Genomic DNA, 24,885 nt, shown 5'->3' with positions numbered 1-24,885 from the left:
TAGTAATGGGATCTGTTAAGTGCTTACTACATGTCAAGCACTGTAGTAAGTGCTGGGGTAGATACAAGATAAATCGGGTCCCACATGGGGCTCACATCCTCGGGAGGAGAACAGGTACCGAATCACCATTGTGCTGATGAGGGAATTGAGGCACAGAGAAGTTAAGTGACTTGCCCAAGGTCACACAGCAGACAAGTGGTGGAGTCAGGATTAGAACCCGGGTCCTCCAACTCCCAGGCCTGTGCTCCTTCTAAGCCATGCTGCTCCATTAAAAGTTATTTGTATTCACAGTGGACTGCTTTGGGAACATGCTCCCAAGTGACCCGAGTTTGTGGTTATCAGTTTAATATCGTTAAGAACATTATTCCTAGAAACGTTGCCGCAAATGACCTGAAGAGGCTGCTCCCAAATATGAAACAGACTTGCAGGTTAGAACCAGGCATCAGATAACCAGAGAGCTCAGGGCTGGTAATAACATTGCCGTCTTATCAGGCAAGGTTAAAAAGGAACCTCCAATCTCAAATTATAAAATATTTGGCAGACATCACATTTTGTCAACTAAATAAAGAAAAAGAAGTTTAATTTCCCAAAATTTTATTAAAGAATAAACCCTGCCATCAGATACATTATTGCAAAGATGGAATCGCTGAAAAGAGCAGTAAAGTTTGTTGTGATCACAAGCTTTAAGCAAATAAAGAGTCTGTGCCATCTTTGAACTTGAGAGGTTTTCCCCACAGTAAAGGTGTTTTGTTTTCATCATATGTCAGGGGCACCACATTTTTCAACAAGGCTTTCAGTGAAAAATGGTTTGAAAAATGGTTTCAGAGAAGTGGATTTTCCCAAAATTAGAAGTTTTTCAACATGTTTTCTTGCGGCCATCTACCACCTGTTATATTTTAGAGGTAGAAATTTCAGGGTTTTTTTGTTTTGTTTTTTTTCCTGAAAATCCCAAGCTCTGTCTTTTCCCTTTTTACCACTTTCAGAAAGAAATCAATTCTCCCCAGCAATCAGGGTCACTAGACTCACGGAACCCAGAAAGGTTCAGATAAAGAAGTTACTTTTTATTGAAATTAGAAATTCTTAAGACTCGATCCTTTCCTTACTTGCACAGTTGTTTTAAAAAGGTGCTGAAAGTGTGTGTTTGGGGCTAGAAAAGGGCTCTTAAGGAACCCTCCGCTCCGGTTAGGAGCAAATATCAATAACAAATGTAAAACTGAATACGGTCCGGAAAAAAATCCTACATACAGTGACATTAAAATCTGTTTAGCAAACCTTCTCCTAACTTTTTGGCACTCAGAGAGGGAGTCTGGGTGGCAAAGGTGACCTGGACATGGATTAAAGCTTCTTCTTAAGCGCTAATAGAGCCAGACAAGTAAGTGTCCAGTTGTACAGGTACTCGATCAGGATGGAACCACATCTCCGTACCGATCTTCTGGGAATTCCTGCACAAAAATACTACAGTTCAGAGCTGGCCACTTACCTTTTTATTATAGTTCAATAAATCATACTTACTGAGTGCACAGCTTCGGAGAGTACAGTATAACAGAGTTGGCAGACATGTTCCCGCCCAAGAGGAGCTTACCCTCTAGAGGGGGAGACACAAATTAATATAAATTATGAACGTGTACATAAGTGCTGTGGGGCCGAGGGTGAGGACAATAAGGGGTGCAAATCCAAGTGTGAGGGCCCCACAGAAGGGAGTGGGAGAAGAGGAAGTGAGGGCTTAGTCGGGGAAACGTGCTGAGTTTCCATAGACTGGTGAAAAAAGTGTGACTTTGTGAATTAAAATTTCAGCAAAAAGTCTTCATTTTTAGAAAAGAATTGCTCTGTCAATATCATTTTATTCATTATTAATCTTCCCCAATCGCCCTTTGGAAAAAGTAATTTTCTAATTTCCCTAAGCGACCGAGAACTGAAAGATGATCAAAGCTTCATCACCATCCGCTGCTTTTATTCGGTGCCGACTGTGTGCAGAGTACTAGTTTCAGTTCTCCTAAACTACATTTTCAGTATGCGTTTGGCTAGAACACAAGGGCAGAATTAGGGAGTGTTCTTGATGAGCCCGTCTCGACAAATCAAGCTGCAGTGTTGGAAGAAACAACTGTAGGCAGGCTAGAATACAATGAGTACAACAACAAAAATCTTTCTTAAAGCAGGTTAAGTGAGAACCCACCTGTGGCAGAACTGGGCTTACCAAGTACTTGGGGAATAGGCAAAAATTGTAGGCCCAGGTTGCCAAATATTCAGGCAGTGAATAGAAAATGAACAGTGAGAGGAAAATGAGCAATTCATTAAAAAGCAAGCCCATACTTAGGAGTCCTTAAGATGGCTTACAAGGTACTGTGACAAGGAAGGTGGAGGATTAGTAGAGTTAATTAGTAGAGCTAAAAAAGTCCTAGGTGACTTTAAGAGGGCTTTGAAGGGGGAAAGGGATATGGTTTGGTGGAGCGGAGGGCAATGGTGGGGGAAGGGAAGGGTACTCCAGGAAAGAGGAAAGGTGTGAACAGTACATCCAAGACAGAATTGTGCAGGACTTTAAAGCCCAGCCTGCACCCTCTGCTCGTCTGCTGCTAACCTCCTCACTGTGTCTCGTTCTCGCCTGTCCTGCTGTCGACCCCCGGCCCACGTCCTCCCCCTGGCCTGGAATGCCCTCCCTCCGCACATCCGCCAAGCTAGCTCTCTTCTTCCCTTCAGAGCTCTACTGAGAGCTCACCTCCTCCAGGAGGCCTTCCCACACTGAGCCCCCTATTTCCTCTCCCCCACCTCCCCATCCTCCCCCGCTTACCTCCTTCCCCTCCCCACAGCACCTGTATATATGTATATTGGTATATATGTTTGTACATATTTATTACTCTATTTTGCTTGTTCATATTTATTCTATTTATTTTATTTTGTTAATATGTTTTGTTTTGTTGTCTGTCTCCCCCTTCTAGACTGTGAGCCTGCTGTTGGGTAGGGACCGTCTCTATATGTTGCTAACTTGTACTTCCCAAGCGCTTAGTACAATGCCCTGCACACAGTAAGCACTCAATAAATACAATTGAATGAATGAATAAAAGGGGCAGACTTACCGAGGCAACGCCTGCCACTTTTCCTCGCTTGAGGGGTAACTGGGGGCACTGATCAAGAGAACTCTTATTTTTACTAATGTCTATCTCCCCCTCTAGACTGCAACCTCACTGTGGGCAGGGAATGTGTCTACCATCTCTGTTATATTGTACTCTCCCAAGTACTTAGTACAGTGCTCTGCACTCAGTAAGCACTCCATAAATACAGTTGATTGCTCAGGAATCCTTTCTTCCCTTCCCATCTTCATTCACATCATCACTGCCTTCTGGTAAAGCCATAGTTCTTAGCTAAGCAGAGGCAAAGGAGAAAAGGATCTGTGCCCTTATCATTTGACTTATATCAGCTCCTTTCATTCTCAAATGAGCATTTTTTTTCCCCCTCACAGGACAGTCAGAGGCCCTAGGTTTACATTTTTAACACATCTCATCTAGGAGCCTTTGAGCACAGCTATAGCAGCAGTGATTTCCAAATCTTTCTTCCTAGACTCTCTAAATGATGGTACACGGGCTGGAGTTGAGGGATAGAGTTGATGGCCTGGGAGTTACTTAATTTAAACCATGGATTTCTCTCAGATGAAAAGCATTCCAATCCAGTGTTGCTTGGTCAACTATCTGCGTATAGAATTGAGCTTTGTAATCTCTATCACCTTTCTAAATCTTGCTCAACTTTTTTATCCCCTCCCATGCTGAATGCAGTCAACGAGTTATACCAAAAACTCCCCCTACCCACCCCTTTTTAACTTATCCTTCCTGAATCCCCATTGGTAGCCAGGCTGTGTTCAAGCCTGACACAGGATCCTAATCAGCTCATCCAAATGAACGCCCTATTTGCTGCTATTATTACACTCCTCAGCTGTCTCAGAGGTGATGGAGGAAAGCTCTTTCACTACCAGTGTGGTGAAACCGTGTGGCCTAGTGGAGCGATCAAGAGAGTCAGAGAACCTGGGTTCTAATTCCAGTTCTGCCACTTGTCTGCTGTGTGATTTTAGGTAAGTCACAACTTCTCTGTGCCTTAGTTTCCTCATCTGAAAAATGGGGATTCAATCCCACTTACACTGTGAATCCATGTGGACGGGGATTGTGTTGAACCTGATTATCTTGAACCTACCCCAGTGTTTAGTACATAGTGCTTGGCACATTGTAGGGGCTTAAGTACGGTTAATAATAATAATAGTTGTTATTATTATCCCCTGTTGCTGATTTCCTGGGTTATTTTTCCTGGGAACAGTAGTCCCTACCTAGTTACCCTCATCTACTTCTGAAGGCAACTTCAGAGGCAGATTGATGTGCTGGCAACCGTCACTAATGACTCCCATAATGAAGCAGCTGGTGGCCTTTATTTGTGCTCTGGGGAGCATTATTGAGCATTAGTGGCACCTTGCAGTGGAGAGATGACAGATCCTGGGTATTTTTCATGTTGCTTCTGGCTACAGTGGCAGCAAGCAGATGGCAGTCTCATTTTCCAGTGACTTGTTTGCATTTCATCCCTTAGTAACTCATTTCCAAACAGATAAAAACACCCTCTTTTAGTTGCCTTTTCTACTGCCTGTTACAGAGTTGATTGTATTTCTGTTTGAATATGTAAAGAAATCAAAATAATTGGAGAGGACTTTTATAGACCAATACCTCCTGGGGCATTTTTACAACCTAGTTTATATGTTTCAGTTTAATCAAAATTTCAATTACTCCAGGCAACCGTTATCCTGGGGTAGGGTTTGTTTGAGCAGGAGTTTTTGAATTAAAAATGCAGTCTGTGGCAGATTCCAGTTCTTCCAGCAGATGAACCACTTCCAATTATTTGGGAATCAAAGGTGATATTGGGAACATTGGGCTAATCAGAAAGGACTGAAAGTTTGATCCTTCTTTCTGGCCAAGCTAAGTTCAGTGGTATTTGTCCTCTGCTCTCAGGCAACTTCTGGATATAACAGCCAAGGAGTTCCTGTTGTACTTATGGTGTGAAAAATGGGGCTTTATCCAGTTCATATAGTATGCTGATTCTAAAAGGGGTCACACTAACACCCCTGAGTTTTTCCAACAACAGTTGGGCAACAGATGCTGCTGGGGAACTATGAAAAGGAATGAAAGCCTTCTCTAAAATAATAATGATGATGGCATTTATTAAGCACTTACTATGTGCAAAGCACTGTTCTAAGCGCTGGGGTAGATACAGGGTAACCAAGTTGTCCCACGTGGGGCTCACAGACTTAGTCCCCATTTTCCAGATGAGGTAACTGAGGCACAGAGAAGTGACTTGCCCAAAGTCATGCAGCTGATAAATGGCGGAGCTGGGATTTGAACCCATGACCTCTGACTCCAAAGGCCGGGCTCTTTCCACTGAGCCACGCTGCTTCTCTAAAAAGAGTTTTGCTTCTGGAAAAGCATTTTCCCTGCTTTTCTGTAGCCTGGGGCACACATCCCTATCATGACTGCTTGAAATGTAATTTATTGGCATTAATTTAGCCCTCCCTCAGTGCAACCACAGTGTAAGAAAGCTGCCCCGTGTCCACGTGCCTGCTGGCAGCCAAAAAGAGGAGAAGGGCAAATTCGCATAGGGACAGTGAAGCAGCCCAGAAACTCCAGACACTCCTTCAAGTCTCTGACAGTGGCCACAGGCAGAGAGATTGTAGGCAAGCTGCCTGCTGCTTGGTGGTACCCCCCACTAGCAAGCAGATGCCTCCATCTACAGGGCTGCCTTAATGTTTAGAATGTGTGGGATTAAATTCACATTATTTAGCTTCACCCAAAATATATCATGGCTGCCATTCAGCCAGTACTTGGTTGTCTTCGGTTTATTCGTTATTGATTTCTCTATTCACTTGTGTTTTTTTTTCCTAGTCTCTCATACATTTTTTAGCTATTGTATTTTTATCCTTCCTTGTCTTACTGCCTGCCCTCCATTAGATTATGGGCAGGGATCATGTCTTTTACTTCTCGTGTATGTATCCTGAGTGTCTAGTTCAGTGCTCTATATCCAGCAGGGGAGTAATAAATATTGCTGATGATAATGACATAAAGCCCTTCATCTCCTAATAAGGAAAACGTGCTAAGGAAATAAATGCAGCCCTTAGTACTTGCCAGGCCTCCAGTTTTGTACATTATCTCCTTACAAATGAAACAATTAATGGGAACATGTGTACAGCCATCAGACTAATAATAATAATAATGGCATTTATTAAGCGCTTACTATGTGCTAAGCACTGTTCTACTATTGAGCATTGTGGTCTAGTGGAAAGGGCATGGGCCTGGGAATCAGAAGACCAGGGTTCTAATTCTTATTCTGCCACTTGCCTGCTGTGTGACCCTAGGCAAGTCACTTAACTTCACTGAGACTCAGTTTCTTCTTCTGTAAAATGGGGATTCAGTACCTGTTCTCCCTCCCCCTTAGACTGTGAGCCCCAAATGGGACAGTGACCCTGTCTTATCTGATTGTCTTGTACCTGCCCCAGGGCTTAGTTCAGTGCTGGTAACGTAGAAAGGACTTAACAATTCCAAAATTATTATTACTCTCATTAGCCAGACCCCAGAGATGCGTGCCCTTGGGTCCCAATCCCAAACTCCTGGGTTGCGCGGGGCAGAGCTAGGACAAGAACTCTCTTTCTCCCAGAGGCTTCTGGTGTCTGAAAACTTTTAACCAACATTTCCCTAAATTTCTGGAGCCTGAATGGACACTGTCTCACCCTAAACACCTTTGGGAATGGGGTGGGGGTGGGGGTCTACTGGATGCTCCAAGCTGAACTATTAATAACAACAACAATAAAAATAATCACAATAATAATTATTATTGTACTTGTTAAGCACTTACTATGTGCTAAGCACTGTTCTTAGCACTGGGGTAGATATGTTAGCAGGGTTGGACACAGTCCCTGTCCCACATGGGGCTCATCTTAACCCCCATTTTACAGATGAGGTAACTGAGGCACAGAGAAGTGAAGTGACTTGCCCAAGGTCACACAGCAGCAGCTATTGAAAATTTGGTTCCAAGAAATAATTTAGTCATCAGGGGACAGTTTTGGGTGCTTAAATTACAAATGACTTGAAGTCAGTAGAGTTTGTCTTAGCCCAATAAATTCAATCATTTTCATGAATGACAGACTAGATGAGATGGATGACTCATATTAATGGAGATTATTCTGGCTCCACAGAGCTAGAAAATGTGTATATGAGCCCAAATCACCTTAATAAAAGAGTTAAGCTTAGAAGAATCCATTCACTCAACTGATATTAACAGGTCTCAATCAAGTCTGGAATTAGGACAACAAAGATGCCTGTCCATACACTACCAAAACCTAATTTGGTTAATTTTTCTAATTCACTAGGTCGCTGATGGCCTAAAGCTCATAGGCAAATCCAACTGAAGGAAACATTTGGCTAGTTGTGAATGAATTCAGAAACATCCCCAGTAGTTTCCTTGTTCACTGGCAAGTTTATTCTCTTCATAAATGATAGTGATGATAATGATGGTATTTGTTAAACACTTACTATGTGCCAGGCGCTGTTCTAAGCGCTGATGAGGGAGAAGTTGAAAAGGGAAAGAAAGAAGGTAGAGCAGAAGGTGAGTTAGGTTAAGAGTGTGATCATGTCATTATTTCCCAGACTCTCCAATGCTCCCAAAGCACAAGCCTCTGACGGCAGGTTTGCAAGCACTGGGAAAGACTGAGCTCTGAGGTGGCTTGGAGGTATCCTGGGACTGGACTGGCTTCTGGATGCTTAACCCTCCAAGGATTTGGACTGAATGTGGACATAGTCTGGGGCAGGCTTGGGTTCTTGGGACCCCATCTGCTCCAGATCACTACGGGTCTCCCTCAAGCCCATCAGAAACCCAAAGAAGAGTACCAGAAGTGCCTCAGCCTCCGGTGAGAGTCCCTGAACCAGGTCCAGTATAAAAATTCCCCCAGGGTATCTCAGCTCCATGCAAGTCCCTTGAGAATACTCCGTGCTGTTCCAAACCCCCGAAGTAGTTCAAAGGGGCCCTGACGGACCACAGGATTCATTGGTGCCAATCTGGGAGAACCTGGGCTGGCAGAATAGGTTGTCTGTTTGCTGAGATTTTACCACGTGGCTACCGAATTTACCTTGGACTGTGAAAAATATATAGAGCTGGGAAGGGATTCATATGGTAGCCGGGGGAGCCTGGGGTCTAATCCCAGCTCTGACGTGTGCCTCCTGTTTAATCCTGGGTAAATCAATTAACTTCTCTGTACCTCGGGTTCCTGCCCATGTACTGGGGATTAAATATTCTGTTCTACCTCCCCCTAGACAGTCCCATGTGGGCCAGGGACTGTATCCAACCTGATTATCTTGTATCTGCCCCCGTGCTTTGATGTTTGACCCAGAGTAACCGCTTAATAAATACCATTATTATGATATCCCCCTGGCTATATTGACTGTGCAATTATATCTTACCTTGGACATATTCAGCGATGAGATCAGGTTGAACTTGCACGCTGCTATCCGTTGGATCAAAACTGCAAACCATTCTGATCAAATCACCATCGACTTTCTATCAGTGGAGAGCAAAACGATGATTATGGGGGCATCTGGCCCTGGCTAATACACTCAACCAATCGATCGATAGTATTTACTGAGTGCTTACCCCGGGCAGCACCTCTGCTCCCAGGTCTCCAGCTCACCTGTCTACACTGATCCCAGCTCTTGAGTTCCTCTGACTCGGCCCACTCCGGATGGATGAGCAGCAGGACTCCCCTTAAGATGTCATGCATCCTGTGGGGAGGGGTTTCGTAGGTTTGCAACTGCGCAGAGGCCTGGGGGTCAAGTTTCTGGATACCCGCCTGAAGTTCCAGCAGTATGAAGCGGTAGAAGAGGATCCCTGCCCGCTTGACTTCCCCTGCATGTTCGATCTCTGGAACCACAGCAAGGCATCACCGTCATCGATCAATCGTATTTCTTGAATGCTTACTGTGTACAGGGCACTGTACTAAGCGCTTGGGAGAGTACACTATAACAGCGTTGGTAGGCACGTTCCCTGCCCACAACAAGCCTATGTATTCATTCAATCGTATATACTGAGTGCTTACTTTGTGCAGGGCACTGTACTAAGTGCTTGGAAGAGTACAATATAACAGGATTGGTAGACACGTTCCCTGCCCACAACAAGCCTATTTATTCATTCAATCATATACATTGAGTGCTTACTGTGTGCAGGGCACTGTACTAAGCGCTTGGGAGAGTATAATGTCACAGAGTTGGTAGATACACTCCCTTCCCTCCCTGCCCACAACGAGTTTACAATCTAGAGGGGCAGACAGACATTAACATAAATAAACAAGGAGCTTACAATCTAGAGGGGGAGACAGACATTAACATAAATTAAGTATATGTACATAAGTGCTGTGGGGCTGAGGGGGGGTGAATAAAGGGTGCAAATCCAAGTGCAACAGCAGCATCTACTAAGCAGCTCTTATTTGCACAGCACTGCACAAGATGCTTGGGAACATATAAAGCCCTCAAAGAGCTTACAATCTAATGAGGGAGAAGAGTGGACAGAAACTGCCAAATATACAATAGTAAAAGAGAAAGAGCAAAAATACAGATGATAAAAACAAAAGTAAGTGGATAATGATGGAGAGTCATGCCCTGGATGGCGGGTATTAGTCACAGGCATCTCAGAGGACTGCTTGCGCCCCTTCCATGATCTCGAGCTTGAGTCATCCACCATATCGGGCCTGGCCTTCTAGGAACGATACCTAAAATGTAGTTTTTGTCAGATTCCCCTGAGAACTCCTTCAGGATCTCATAACTGGCAGCTTGGACGATCTTCAGCATTTTCTGTAGATCTCTTAACTCCTGAGATGGTAGTAAACTCCTGTGGCCGGTGTTGATGTCGAATGCCCATAGCGCCCGTCCAGATGTCTCCCGAAGGGGAAAGGCTATGTGGTGCTCCCCGAAGGCAAGGGTGACAGTGGCCTCTGAAGAGTCTACGCACTTAAAGAGGTAATCCCTGAAACAACACAGGACGGTGCAACTGTGAAAGCCACGAGCCTTTATGAACCATTCCACATAGCTGGCAATGGGAAGGCTAGTATCCTTAAGGGAATACACGAATTGCTTCCTTCTTTCTCTAGACTACAATTTCACTGTGGGCAGGGGATGTGTCTACCAAACCTGTTGTACTGTGCTCTCCCAAGAGCTTAGTACAGTGTTCTGCACCCAGTAAGCACTCAATAAATACCATTGATTGATTTCTCGATTTAAACACATGCAAACACACCCATAGACTCTCTTGCTCTCTCTCTCTCTCTCTCTCTCTCTCTCTCTCTCTCTCTCTCTCTCTCTCACACACACACACACACACACACATTCCTTCCAGAGAGAGGGAAATTTGTTTATTTGTGAGATTTGTTGTCAAGAGTCAGTCATTAATAGAACCTTGGTGGATATGTCCTCCCCAGCAAATCTCTCTTCTGTGAGTCTTAAGCTATGAAGGAATGGCCGTTCAGTGGTATTTATAATAATAATAATAATTTTGGTATTTAAGTGCTTACTATGTGCAAAGCACTGTTCTAAACGCTGGGGAGGATGCAAGGTGATCAGGTTGTCCCATGCGGGGCTCACAATCTTAACCCCCATTTTACAGATGAGGTAACTGAGGCACAGAGAAGTTAAGTGACTTGCCCAAAGTCACACAGCTGACAAGTGGCAGAGCCGGCATTTGAACCCCCTTCTTGCTAAGCTAAATGATATTACAGTATCTTGCATTACATTATGCTATGTGCCAGGCTTTGTACTAAATGCAGGATTGGAACCCAGGTCCTTCTGACTTCCAGGCGTGTGCTTTAAGCTCTGTTTGCTTAAGGTTCAGAAGAGGTGAAAGGAAGACAGGCCTTTAGGTTTAGGAACTATTGCTGACCACGCACCTGCTTCCCGACTCTCACTACAAGTAGAGTTTCAACAAGGAACTGGAAAACTGGACCGATTGGAATCGCTCCTTCAGCAAAAACTATGCCACGGGTATTAAACGATCCTTGAATGTTTCCCTAATTTAGTGGCAGCCTTTGGGTTCCACAGATAACAGCTCTACAAAGTAGTCAAAGGCTGTACCTGAACTTAGGCTTTATCTGTATCGGAACTGCATCTGAAGTAAGTCCCAAGTCCCTTGTTCATTCATTCAATCGTATTTATTGAGCACTTACTGTGTGCAGAGCACTGAACTAAGCGCTTGGGAAGTACAAGCTGGCAACATATAGAGACGGTCCCCACCCAACAGTGGGCTCACAGTCTAGCTTGTTATTAGCAGCCAGGAGGGAAACACAATAGAGAAGCAGAATGGCCTAGTGGATAGAGCACAGGCCTGGGAGTTAGAAGGACCTGGGTTCTAATTCCAACCCCGCCCCTTGTCTGCTGTGACCTTGGGCAAGTCATTTAACTCCTTTGTGCCTCAGTTACCTCATCTGTAAAATGGGATTAAGTGTGTGAGCCCCATGTGGGACATGGACTGTTATCTAACCTGATTATCTTGTATCTACCGCTGCGCTTAGTACAGTGCCTGGCACATGGTAAGTACTTAACAAGTACCATTAAAAAAAAAGAAATTCATGTTGTGAGGAGTGAGTTATGGAGGCCGTGCTGCCACATGTAGCTGCTTTCAGATGTTGCAAGCCCATATGGGGAAAAGAGATATCAATGCTCCAGTGGTGCTCCAGTGGGGTGAGGGAGGAGTCTGTCACATACCTGAAGAAGTTTTCCTTTCTGCAGAGGACAGCATGAGAGGTGTGGATTTCTGTTTGTCCCGTGGAATCTGTCGTCATTATCTTGCGTAAAATGTAGTCTGACGTCTGGAAATAGGGGAGAAAGATTTCACTGCAGTGAGGAAGTACTGGTCCTTCAAAATTCTTCAGAGTTTTGAGGAGAGGGGCAGGGAACCTCTCAGAGGTAAGGGAAACATGCTAAACATTAGACATAGGCCCTATTGATTTATGCACTGTGATTTAGGATTGACTTCTAATCTCTTTGTTTTCATTCTGTGTCTACCCTCAGAGATGTAGACAGTCCACTGACTTGATCACTCGGTTAAACAAATTTACTTTGCTTAGCCATGTAACACTGCAGTAAAATATATGTATATGTATGTACATATATATGTATATGTATAATAATGGCATTTATTAATACATATACATATATTTTAAAACATACTTCAGGTTATTTCCATGAGCTAATTTTCCTCTCCAAAAAACATGTGTATTTTTGACCTGGGATCATAGGGTCCGTTTTTGTGAAATTCCAATTAAAGTGAGCAGGAGGAATGCATCCAAGGCCAGAAGGACCAAGTTATATAGCAAAAACAATTAGAACATAAGCAGACTCATATAACTGGTGATTTTCAACCGTCTATCCAGCCCAGTATTATGTCTCTGTTAGTGACATTGAGGGTAGCAGCGGCAGTGGTGGCAGGAATAGTATATTAATGGTAGTAGGTACCCTCAAGGTGCAAAGCACTGTTGTAAATACGAAATACACAGAGAGAATTAGACACGTTTCTGGCCCATAAGCGCTCACAGTCTAAGAATAATGAGAAGTCGAAAAGGTTGAGTGGGAAAGAGGATCAGCAGGGATTTTTCTGTGCAGCCGCCCAGGCTGCTTGACTAAAATTTGCGTCACTTGCTGCCGCTGCTAGAGTCCCTTACAGCCCTGCTGGTGCAGGGAAGATTAGAAGTACAGACCCAGAATGGCACTCAATAAATATGAATGAATAAATGAATACACAGTAAGGCTTAATAAATACGATTGACTAATACACTGTGCTCCCGGAGAGCACGGGAAAGAGAAAGATCTGGTCCCTTAGATTAACCTGGCCACATGCAAAAGCTCCCAGGCACCATACATCTACAAAAAGCAACGCTCTGTGGAGGGCGAAAACAGCTGGATGCTTGCCTACCTCACCAAAGGCGGGCTCCATCAGGTAGGTGGTTATGCTCTTGATAGAGGGGACTCGGTTACGGAGCCAGTCAAGGGCCGTGACAGCAACATGCAGGATGTGTTCCCGAGCGTGGATGTGGTGGTAGGTGATGCTGAATGCCCTGGAAACACCCTGTGGAGACAGAGGCAAAAATTGACATTTTGCAGAACAATATTTCCTCTCCCCCTCGTCCCCCTCTCCATCCCCCCGCCTTACCGCCTTCCCCTCCCCACAGCACCTGTATATATGTATATATGGTTGTACATATTTATTACTCTGTTTATTTATTTATTTATTTATTTATTTTACTTGTACATTTCTATCCTACTTATTTTATTTTGTTGGTATGTTTGGTTCTGTTCTCTGTCTCCCCCTTTTGGACTGTGAGCCCACTATCGGGTAGGGACTGTCTCTATGTGATGCCAATTTGTACTTCCCAAGCGCTTAGTACAGTGCTCTGCACATAGTAAGCGCTCAATAAATACGATTGATTGATTGATTGATTGATTGATTGAACAATACCTCCTTCCCTTCCCCACAGCACCTGTATATATGTATATATGTTTGTACATATTTATTACTCTATTGTACTTGTACATATCGATTATATTCTATTTTGTTTTGTTAGTATGTTTGGTTTTGTTCTCTGTTCCCTTTTAGACTGTGAGCCCACTGTTGGGTAGGGACTGTCTCTATATGGTGCCAACTTGTACTTCCCAAGCGCTTAGTCCAGTGCTCTGCACACAGTAAGCGCTCAATAAATACAATTGATTGATTGGTGCCCACTTGATGGGGGCAATGAGAGTGATTGTTCCCACAGCTTTTAAGCCAGTCTTCAAGAATTGTTCATTCCAGGTCTCTGACAAGACTTGGAAATTTCCAATCAGGGCTGAAAGGACCCCCAAATGGTGTCTTAATAGACTACTAGCGCTTTGAAGCCCGTCTCCTCCGGGTCTTCAATCCCACCTCCCCAGATCTCTCCCCCCCGTTTCTGCTCCCATGTGCACAGTGGAAATTTGGCCCCTATGAGCAATGCACTGGTTGAAACAGCGTGCTTTCAAAGAAAAAGCAGAAGACCTGCTTTTCCACTCCCCAGATCTCTCCTCCATTTCTGCTCCCATGTGCACAGTGGAAATTTGGCCCCTGTGAGCAACGCACTGGTTGAAACAGCGTGCTTTCAGAGAAAAAGCAGAAGATCTGCTTTTCTCTACCGGGGTTCAAAGATTGGTCCCAAAATTAGAGGTTGAGGAAGGGAGGGTGATGATGTCTCACAGAGCTAGCTAATTGCGCCCCCTGCTGGTTATAGAGCAGAACCGCACCCAGGTAATAATAATAATAATAATAATAATAATTAATAATAATAATAATAACCAATCAATCGTATTTATTGAGCGCTTACTGTGTGCAGAGCACTGTACTAAACGCTTGGGAAGTACAAGTTGGCAACATATAGAGACAGTCCCTACCCAACAGCGGGCTCACAGTCTAAAAGGGGGAGACAGAGAGCAAAACCAAACATACTAACAAAATAAAATAAATAGAATAGATATGTACAAGTAAAATAAATAAATAAATAGAGTAATAAATATGTACAAACATATATACAGGTATAATAATAATAATAATGGCATTTATTAAGCGCTTACTATGTGCAAAGCACTGTTCTAAGCGCTGCGGAGGTTACAAGGTGATCAGATTGTCCCACAGGGGGCTCACAGTCTTAAACCCCATTTTACAGATGAGGTAACTGAGGCCCACAGAAGTTAAGTGACTTGCCCAAAGTCACACAGCTGACAACTGGCAGAGCCGGGGTTTGAACCCATGACCTCTGACTCCAAAGCCCGGGCTCTTTCCACTGAGCCACGCTGCTTCCCTATTAACCATTTTTCAGAGTGGGCCTTTGAGAGACCAGTGCCACTAGCTTGGTGAGTTGGCAAGTATGCTGGCCCTCCAGCTAAGGGATAACAATAATAATAATAATAACAACAATAATAATAATAATGGCATTTGTTAAGCACCTACTATGTGCAAAGCACTGCTCTAAGTGCTGGGGGGGATACAGGGTAATCAGGTTGTCCCACGTGAGGCTCACAGTCGTAATCCCCATTTTACAGATGAGGTAACTGAGGCACAGAGAAGTTAAGTGACTTGCCCAAGGTCACACAGCAGACATGTGGCGGCTCCAGGATTAGAACCCATGACCTCGGACTCCCAAGCCCGTGCTCTTTCCACTGAGCCACGCTGTAATGACCTAGGGATGCAGGTTTTGAAGTCAGCAAATATCCTGGGCTGGCCCTGCACCAGGAGCTATGGTGAGGATTGCCATTCCACCCACCTGGTAGAAGCTGATCTCGTGAGTTTGGAAGATACTCTGCTTCTGGGTATCTCGCAGTGTGTCGACTCCCAGGACCCCAAAAATCCTTTGGTTGGAATCCTGCAGCGGTACCACCAGCAGTGAGCCATTTTGTTCCTCCTTTGGGCGGCTGTGACGCCAGAAGTGGACATTCCCATGGTACTGAACTTCGGGTACATGGATTGGTTTCCCCTGGTCTACTACTGCAAAGCTGGGCAAAAAAAACCCGGTGGAGACAAAGAGCGCACAGGAAGGGGATGTTAGGTGAAACCAAGGAAGGGAACTTTGTGTGAAATCATACTCTAAATACATAATCAATGTAATTGGACTGCAGAGAAAAGAATGTATATAAAAGAACTTCTCCGTGCCTCAGGTTTCTCAACTGTAAAATGGGGATTAATACTATGAACCCCATGTGGGTCATGGACTGTGTCCAACTTATATCTACCTCAGGGCTTAGTTCAGTGCCTAGCACAAGTGCTTAACAAACGCCATGGAAAACCCCCCAAAAAACGGAAATAATTAAGGGTTGAAAAAGTTTGATTTAGGAGAAGAGATTGAAAAAGTGAAACCTGGATAGCTCAATGACTGGAAAAGTTTGGTAAATGGCATCAACTGATTTTCATGTCTAAGGTTTGACAGTTATGATGCCAGTAGCCGTCAACTTGGACACTCAGCTACATAGTTCTGTTAAATGGTCACACGTTACCCCTAGATTTCTGCCCCAGAGTCTAGGCATTGGAGGGTATTTCCCAAAGAAAGACTAGGAGTTTGCGGTACCATCTCCTGAAGATGTGGAATCCCATCACGAAAATGGGTAACCAGGCAACCTGCGATGAACCGATCCAGGAAACGGTCAGGGGCCAGAGGTGACGAATGAGGTTTTCCTCTCACTTAAACATCTAGGATTTGGTGGAACATCTCAGCGTGGGAATTATTTAAGCAGAGAGGAGAGGTCGTCTTGGGGTCTCTCACCTGATTCCTTTCATGTCTCGGTATAGCACCTGGTTCAAGACGAATGGGGCATCATCTAGAGTGCAAGCCACGTTCCTCAGAAGGACGTCCCCTCGCTCAGGGAGCAGCACGTTCTGTTCCAGGAGAGCGATGTAGGCACTGATGGTCTTATTTCCATGGATGTCCGCATCCTACAGGCAGATGTTTCCCTTTATGCCCCAGGCACTAGCTTCTCGGTCATGTGACCCTTCCCAACCAAGAGGCAGGTTTTGGTCCCCTGGCATTTCTGAATTTCTGGGTTCCCAGTGATGCCTTTCTAGGCTGTCCTTGAAATATTCTAAGAGGTAAGTATGGGAAAGGGTTTGGGTCAAGGCCTCTCTCCACTAACTCAGAAGCTTCAGAAGGGGTTCTGATCGGCCACGAAACTCTCCGTACTGACTGGTCACCATACTCTCCTGAAAGTTGTCACTGCAAGGAGGTGGGGACAGAGAGGGGTTATCATATCAGGGCATCAACCACTAATATCCCCTGAGCATGGACAGGGATCAGGACTCTGATCAAGGTACCCGATTACGTGGATATGATGTTCAAGATATGATGTTCAATATCTTTTCTCCCTCCTACTTAGACTGTGAGCCCCATGTGGGACCTGATTATTCATTCATGCATTCAGTCGTATTTATGGAGCGCTCACTGTGTGCAGAACACTGTACTAAGCGCTTGGGAAGTACAAATTGGCAATATATAGAGACGGTCCCTACCCAACAACGGGCTCACAGTCTAGAAATCTTGTATCTACTCCGGTACTTAGTAAGTGCTTAACAAAAATCACAATCATTTATCATTATTATTATTATTAATGACAACAGTGGTATTTGTTAAGCACTTACTATGTGCTAAGCACTGGGGTAGATGCAAGGTAATCAGTTTGTCCCACGTGGGGCTCACAGCCTTAATCCCCATTTACAGATGAAGTAACTGAAGCACAGAGAAGTTAAATAACTTGTCCAAAGCCACACAGCTGATAAGTGGCAGGGCTGGGATTAGAACCCATGACCTCTGACTCCCAAGCCCGTGCTCTTTCCACTAAGCCACGCATTACAGTATGGTGTAGTGGATAGAGCACGGTCTTGGGAATCAGAAGGTCATGGGTTCTAATCCCAACTCCGCCACTTGTCTGCTGTGTAACCTTGGGCAAGTCACTTCACTTCTCTGTGCCTCAGTTGCCTCATCTGTAAAATGGGGATTGAGACTGTGAGCCCCACGTGAGACAGGGACTGTCTCCAACACGATTTGCTTGTATCCACCCCAGTGCTTAGTATGGTGCCTGGAACATAGTAAACACTTAAGTACCACAATTATTATTATTATTTGCAGCAGTGACAGATAACTTTTCAACAAACGAATATTGTTGCCTATGCCTAAGAGGGTTGGACCCACACACACACCTAAAATGAGGTCCCACTCCCTCCCTCAGGCCTCAGTGGAGCACAAACCTGGGTAAGCGCTTTAAAGACTGCTTTGTACACCGGTTCGAGGTTCATGCCACTGGTCTCAGCTGCATGCCGGACCTGGTGGAGCCATTTGCGCCTGGCTGATCCCCGCAGTTGCTCCCTGCGGCTCTTCTCCAAGCTGGCTGACAGAAACTCCACCATGTTGTCCATAACTTCATCTTCGTTGCCAGGGAGCTCGTCCACGATCAGTTCGATGTAGTTCTGAAACTGCTTCTGAGAGAGCCTGATTTCTTGGCCAGGGTGTGGCTTCGGTAATAAAATGTGGAGCTTGGCTAAGTGATGGCAGAGAAAGAAAATCAAGTGTGTGCAATCACGCGGAGGAGGGTCCAATCTTTCCCCAAGTGGGACCTTCCAGTAAGGTTTTCTCGATTATTTTTCCAAATCCTGAGCCACATCCACTCAATGGCAGCCAGTAGCACTTACGTGTATATATATTTCATTTCATTCTATTTCAACGTATTTCTTCCAATTCCACAGCAATTATGTTCATCTCTCCCCCAAAACAAGCATGGTCTGACCACTTCTTCAGCCTCATTGCTGATCTCCCTACCTCAGTTTCTCCCCTCTCCAATTCCTACTTCACTCTGTACACTTTCTGCACACCTATCTCCACTCCTCAAAAACCTCCATTGGTTGTTCACTCCTAACCCCATCAAGCAGGTCCTGCCGGCCATTGACTTTGAAACACTCAGTCCACTCTTCTCCCACAAGACTCCAGCTCCCACTGTTTGTTCCTCTCAAGCCGACCCACTCTCTCTGCCTCATTCTCCTCACTCCCACCTCTGACTTCCAGCTCATACCCTCCCTACTCCTGGTTCCTCCTCCTCTTTTATATCCCTTAGACCACAGCTCTCCCCATCTTCAAAGCCCTTCTGGGGCTGTATGTCCTAAGAGGCCTTCTGCATTTGGATCTGTTCCCTTTAAGCAGTTGATATTTACCCCATCCTCAGCTTCACGGCACTTATGTACATATCCATAATTTATTTATTTATATTAATGTCTATTTCCCCTTCTAAACTGTGGGCAGGGAACATGTCTATCACCTCTTGTAGTGTACTCTTCCAAGTGCTTAGTACAGTACTCTACATACAGTAAATGCTCAATAAATACCATTGATTGATTATACTGGGCAGGTCACCTTGGGCAAGTCACTTCATTTCTCTGGGCCTCAGTTACCTCATCTGTAAAATGGGGATTAAGACTGTGAGCCCCACGTGGGACAACCTGATCACCTTGTATCCCCCCGGAGCGGTTAGAACAGTGCTTCGCACAATCAGTCAATCAATCGTATTTATTGAGCGCTCACTGTGTGCAGAGCACTGTACTAAGCACTTGGGAAGTACAAGATGGCAACATATAGAGACAGTCCCTACCCAACAGTGGGCTCACAGTCTAAAAATAGCACATAGTAAGCGCTTAACAAATGCCACCATTATTATTATCTTCCAACTCTCATTTCAGCCCCTCAGTGCTCACAAGCACTTAAATGACCACAACCATCTGTAGCACTTATGTACATACCTTGTATACTGTATTTTTGTACTGTATTTGTTATACACCCACTATGTGCCAGGCACTGTACTAAATTTTAGGGTAGACATAAGATAATTGGGTTGGACACAGCTCTTATTCCTCCTAGGGCTCATGGTATTAGCCCCCATTTTACAGATGAGGTAACTGAGGCAAAGAGAAATTAAGTGGCTTGCTCAAAGTCACATAGCAGACAAGGGGCACAGCTGGGATTAGGACCCTGGTCCTCTGACTCACAGGACCATGCTCTTTCCATTAGAACCTGCTGCTTCTCTTTCTTCCTCTATTTGTTTTTTGAATATCTGTCTCCCATTCTATACACTCTTTGAGGGCAGGGACTGTTTCTTCTAACTCTTGTGTACTCTCCCAAGTTGCTTAGAATAGGAAGTGCTCAAAGAATGCTAATGATTGATTAGTTAGTATGAATTCTTTGTGGGCAGGGAATGTGGCTTATGCTTCGGTTGAACTTTCCCAAGACCTTAGTACAGTGCATTACATTCAGCAGGTAAGTAGTGAAGCTGGGATTAGAACCCCACGCCCATGCTCTATCCTTTGGGCCACAATGCTTCTCAATTCCAGCTCCCTGAATTTGGCTAGGCCTCCTGTGGGTTCCAGCTAAAGCACAACCAGATTTAACGTCTTGCCAAAACTGGCACAAAGGATAAGCACCGCTCATCAGTCCTCACATCCCTGAGAATCGGGAAGTTGACAGTCAGGACACAGTGTCATGGTAACCAGTTGTCCTATCTCTAGATTCCCTCCTTTATAGACTCTTGTTCTCTTTGTCTTTCAAAGTAGTTGAGGTTCTTAATGTTTGAGATTCCTGGAATTGACTGGTGAGCTAAGCCAGCAAGATAACTTTTTCAGGGGAGTTAAATTTTGGAAAGTGACTCTTATAATGCTTTGTCCTCTGGGGAATAGTATTAATTCATTCGTTCCTTCAGTCGTATTTATTGAGCACTTACAATGGGCTGAGCACTTGCAATGGGAGGAGCACTGTTCTAAGCACTTGGGAGAGTACAATACAACAATAAACAGACATATTCCCTGCTCACAATGAGCTTATAGTAGTAAATTGTATCTGCATAGCTGCTAGGATGAAGCTGCAGTTTTAGAAATTCACCAGGAGATTAGGCAGTCTAGAATTGAATTGTCCCCAGGTTTTGTATACTGCATGTAGGTCCCCCCTTTTACCTGCTCATTTCAGTTTGAGGATTAGGTGTTTTTTGTTTTTTTAATGGAATTTGTTAAGTGCTTACTATGTTCCAGGGACTGGGCTAAGTGCTGGGGTAGATACAAGATAATCAGGTTGGACATAGTTCGTGTCTCACATGGGGACTATGTAAGTTGTATCTGCATAGCTGCTAGGATGAAGCTGCAGTTTTAGAAATTCACCAGGAGATTAGGCAGTCTAGAATTGAATTGTCCCCAGGTTTTGTATACTGCATGTAGGTCCCCCCTTTTACCTGCTCATTTCAGTTTGAGGATTAGGTGTTTTTTGTTTTTTTAATGGAATTTGTGAAGTGCTTACTATGTTCCAGGGACTGGGCTAAGTGCTGGGGTAGATACAAGATAATCAGGTTGGACATAGTTCGTGTCTCACATGGGGCTCACAGTCTCAGTCCCCATTTTACAAAAGAGGTAACTGAGGCACAGAGAAATGAAGTGACTTGCCCGAAGAATGCAGCAGACAAGTGGAGAAGCTGGGATTAGAATTCAGGCCCCCCTGACTTCCGGGCCATGCTCTTTCCACTAGGCCCTGCTGCTTTTGTATTAGGTTTATGTAGGTTGATTTATTTGGGGAAATAGAGAAAGGAAAGAAATCCTGAGGGCACAGGATGCTTCCCTGCTTTTGGAAATTTCCTGAAAAAAATGTCTCTGGGACTTTCCCCACCACTTGCTGAGTTTTGTCGCCATGATGTTGCAAGTCAGACTTCAGCTTCCCTTTTGCCAGGGGACAGGTCTGGGGGAGGGATGCTTGAAGATTTTCTGGGCTGTCACCTCATAGTACAGTGCTCTTCACATAGGAAACACTCAAGAAATACCCCTGATTGATTGACTGATTGATCATTATAAGACCTGTCCTTTTCACTGTCTTCTTTGGACATCTGTGAACAGCTCAGTCATGCTTCCCTTAGGTTACAGTTAGCTGCCACATCTCCAAAATCTCTTCCACAGCCTAAGCACCTAAACCATAAACTCACAAGAGGGTGCCCTAGCACAAGTTTTGATTTTGTTTTCCGCTTTCTGTCCACAGTGTGGATAATTTATTCTCACACGTCTCTTCTCCTTCCTAATTTTCCACCTTCCTCATTTTCCACCTTTCTTCCGCTACTCCTTTCCTCCCCTCACCTGAATTTTCTCCTGACCCCGTTTTGAAATCTACTGCTAAGCCATAATGTGGTTAAAGGATGCATGCAAGATGCTTTGACATCACACCTATCCAGTGACCTGGTTTCTATTTTCCCAAGACAGACATGACTAAGGAAAGAATGGCAGCTGTTAAAATTGACTTCTGGTACATGGGGAAGTGGATGGACTGGTGTCAGGAGCCTCGATTTGGGGGTCAATCTGAATGATATTTGCAAGGAGTGCAAGTGGAACCGAACCCCATCCACCTGCTCCTCTCGCCGGGGCTGCATTTCTGAAATGCAAAAGTTGCAGTCTCTAGAGCCATTAGAAACATTTCATTAGATGATTCAAGGGGACGCAGTTCTGGTGACAGAAGTCATCAGGGTAAATCAGAACAAATTCAAGGAGGCTTGAGCCTCAGAGAAAATAGGTACAAATTCCAGCTCCCTCCGAGTTACTGACCTACCCTTTCTGTGCCTGCTTCTTCCTCTGTAAAATCAATCGATCATATTTATTGAGTGCTTACTATATGTAGAGCACTGTACTAAGTGCTTGGGAGAGTACGAAACAACAAAATTAGCACATACATTCCCTGTCCATAACGAGTCTCCCCCTCTAGACTGTAGCTAAAATTACTTATTTACTCAAATTAATGTCTGCCTCCCCCTCCAGACTGTAAGTTCGATGTGGGCAGGGAATGCGTCTGCTAGTTCTGTTGTATAATACTGTCCCAAGCACTTAGTACAATGCTCTGCACATAGTAAGTGCTCAGCAAATATGATTGATTGATTGAATGAGCTTACAGTCTGGATGGGAAGACAGACATTGATATTAATAAGTAATTTATAATATATCATTTTTAGATGTATACATAAGTGCTGTGGGTTTGGGGGGGGTGAAATGGGAATAGGGGGCCTGACCTATCACACATAGTTAGGTATGAGGCACTACTATGGAAATGACCAGAGATGTCTCTGCATGTAAAAAAGGGGTCTGGATATAATACACTCCAGATCACCGGACCTGTCCTGGAACCTATGGAAGCCTGGATGTAACAGGTTTTTCAGTTTCTTTGTTGTTTGAGGTTCTGGATCTTTGGGAAGTGGCACACCTGACAGCCTTCTCAATCAGACTGGTGGCATGATGGTTAATTCCCGAAGGACTGTGTCTCCCTGCCATATCACTTAACTTCCCAGGGCCTCACTTTCTTCATCTGTAAAAAAGGTATTAAGTCTGTGAGCCCTATGTGGAAGGGGGACATTGTCCAACCCGATTATCTTGTAGCAACCCCAGTGCTTAATACAGTGCCAGGCATATACTAAGCGCTTAACAAACACCACAGTTATTACTATGATTTTTAGGAGACAACAGCAATAGTGGGATGGGGGCCGGCAGTGGGTGCTTAAGACACACCAGTGGGTGCTTAAGACACACACCCTGTTGACACCCAGGGAGCTGTGGTAACTCCCCTATGGCAGGGGAAGACTGTAAACGTGTTGTGGGAAGGGATCAGATTACCTTATACCTAACCCAGCGCTCACCCGATGTTTTGGCCTACACGTAATAAATACCATAATCATGATCAAAATAACCCATTTTCTGCCTAAGGGAAAGAGGATGACACAGCTGTCTCCGGGTCCCTGCACAATCCAGACTCTGTCTCCCTCCCTAGAACCCAGACCTCGTTTTTTTGGCTTGGAGTCCTCTGTGTGAAGTTTCTTCCAGTTGCAATGGCTCATGCCATCTGGGTTCTGAAAATGGGTTCTTTTAGCTCCTTACTCTACCTCTGGCAGAAAGCATTTCTCCGGAGGAGCCAGGCTGAACATTTTCTCAGTGATTCACAAGGCAGAGTTGTCCCCGGATCACTCTTTTTGATAAGGACTGGCAGGGAGTCCATGCTGTCCTGCTGGGGCTGGTTTAATGCTGAGGGGTTGGCAGAAGCAGGAAATTATTTGTGGCTGGCAAGTGAGCTGATCAGGTTCAGAGCTTCATCAGGGTGTCAGAAGGAATCTTTGGAACAGTCTGTTTTTCTGGACATGATGGGTCATTAATAAGCTGAAGAAGCTTCTTGAACTCATTCAAGTTTTTTTGTTTTGTTTTTTAAGACATTTGATAAGTGTTTATTATGGGCTCACAGTTTGAAATCTCCATTTTACAGAGGAGGTAACTGAGGCCCAGAGAACTGAAGTGACTTGCCCAAGGTCACACAGCAGACAGTGGCAGAGTCGGAATTAGAACCCAGATCCTTCTGACTTCCAGGCCCGTGGTTTTATCCACTAGGCCATCGGGCCTTCATTCTTGCCCCAGGGTTATCCATCTGTGCAACTGCACTTCCTTTCTGGGAGTCCAACTCACAGCCCCAGCTTGTTTTACACCAGGGCCACCACACTGGGTGGCTCACTGGCCGGCAACGCTGTCGGTCTTGCTGCCCTGCAGAGGAGACCTTCATTTCTTACCTTTTTTCAGAGCTGCTTTCTCCATCCCTTCCTTGAAAGTGGCCAGAACGGCATCCACTTCCCGCAGGTCCAGGAAGCCAGAGCTTTCGTTGTCCCATTTATCAAAGAGGGCCCTGAGGAGTAGTCTGCGGCGAGCCAGGAAGGCCTCACGGTGAGCCTAGGATAGGGAAAGGAAAGCAAGAACAAAAAGAAATGATGTTCCATTGGGCTCACTGCTGGGGGGTTTTTTTGTTGTTGTTGTTAGGTCCCATTTATGACAGCAACAGGGAAAGGCGAGGGAAAATCCTGAATCTCTGAATTGACAAAGAGCCACAGTGAAAGCCAGAAGTCTTCACCTTGAGGGGCAATTTCAACAACATGGGGAAAAAATCGGTGTGACCAAAGCCGGGTTAGGGCGTTCTAATGCCTGTGGCCCAATGTTAACCCTGCAGTTTCCCCTCAGCCTCCAGCCCTGCAGGTTTTATCTGCTGCTCCGGTATCTAGACAGCAGATAGGACCAGTCACTCACGCCCTCTCTCTCCCCAGTTGGTCCCAACCGCATGCTTCTAAATCCTGGGCTCCCACCGTGCTTCCTGCCTGAGAAGTGGCATTGGCAGAGAAGCAGCGTGGTTCAGTGGAAAGAACCCGGGCTTGGGAGTCAGAGGTCATGGATTCTAATCCCAGCTCTGCTGCTTGTCAGCTGTGTGACTTTGGGCAAGTCACTTAACTTCTCTGGGCCTCAGTTCCCTCATCTGGAAAATGG

General features: G+C 44.9%; 1 protein-coding gene across 2 annotated transcripts in view; it reads right to left on the bottom strand.

Moving 5' to 3' along the window:
- Positions 1-593: 593 nt before the first annotated feature.
- The window catches only part of EFCAB5 (EF-hand calcium binding domain 5), an 80,110-nt gene continuing 55,818 nt past the window's right edge, over positions 594-24,885 (bottom strand). For both annotated transcript variants that reach the window (XM_038759379.1, XM_038759381.1), the window contains 10 exons: positions 24,144-24,300; positions 17,788-18,077; positions 16,313-16,482; positions 15,320-15,548; positions 12,964-13,116; positions 11,757-11,860; positions 9,773-10,026; positions 8,699-8,928; positions 8,472-8,568; positions 594-1,442 (listed from right to left, as the gene is read on the bottom strand). In XM_038759379.1, the coding sequence (XP_038615307.1) occupies positions 1,336-1,442; positions 8,472-8,568; positions 8,699-8,928; positions 9,773-10,026; positions 11,757-11,860; positions 12,964-13,116; positions 15,320-15,548; positions 16,313-16,482; positions 17,788-18,077; positions 24,144-24,300 (1,791 nt within the window). In that variant the 3' untranslated portion in view covers positions 594-1,335. The remainder of the gene's footprint in view (positions 1,443-8,471; positions 8,569-8,698; positions 8,929-9,772; positions 10,027-11,756; positions 11,861-12,963; positions 13,117-15,319; positions 15,549-16,312; positions 16,483-17,787; positions 18,078-24,143; positions 24,301-24,885) is intronic.

Source organism: Tachyglossus aculeatus, chromosome 17 (genome assembly GCF_015852505.1).
Source record: "Tachyglossus aculeatus isolate mTacAcu1 chromosome 17, mTacAcu1.pri, whole genome shotgun sequence".
Taxonomy (NCBI): domain Eukaryota; kingdom Metazoa; phylum Chordata; class Mammalia; order Monotremata; family Tachyglossidae; genus Tachyglossus; species Tachyglossus aculeatus.
This window is presented reverse-complemented; position numbering and strand designations above follow the sequence as displayed.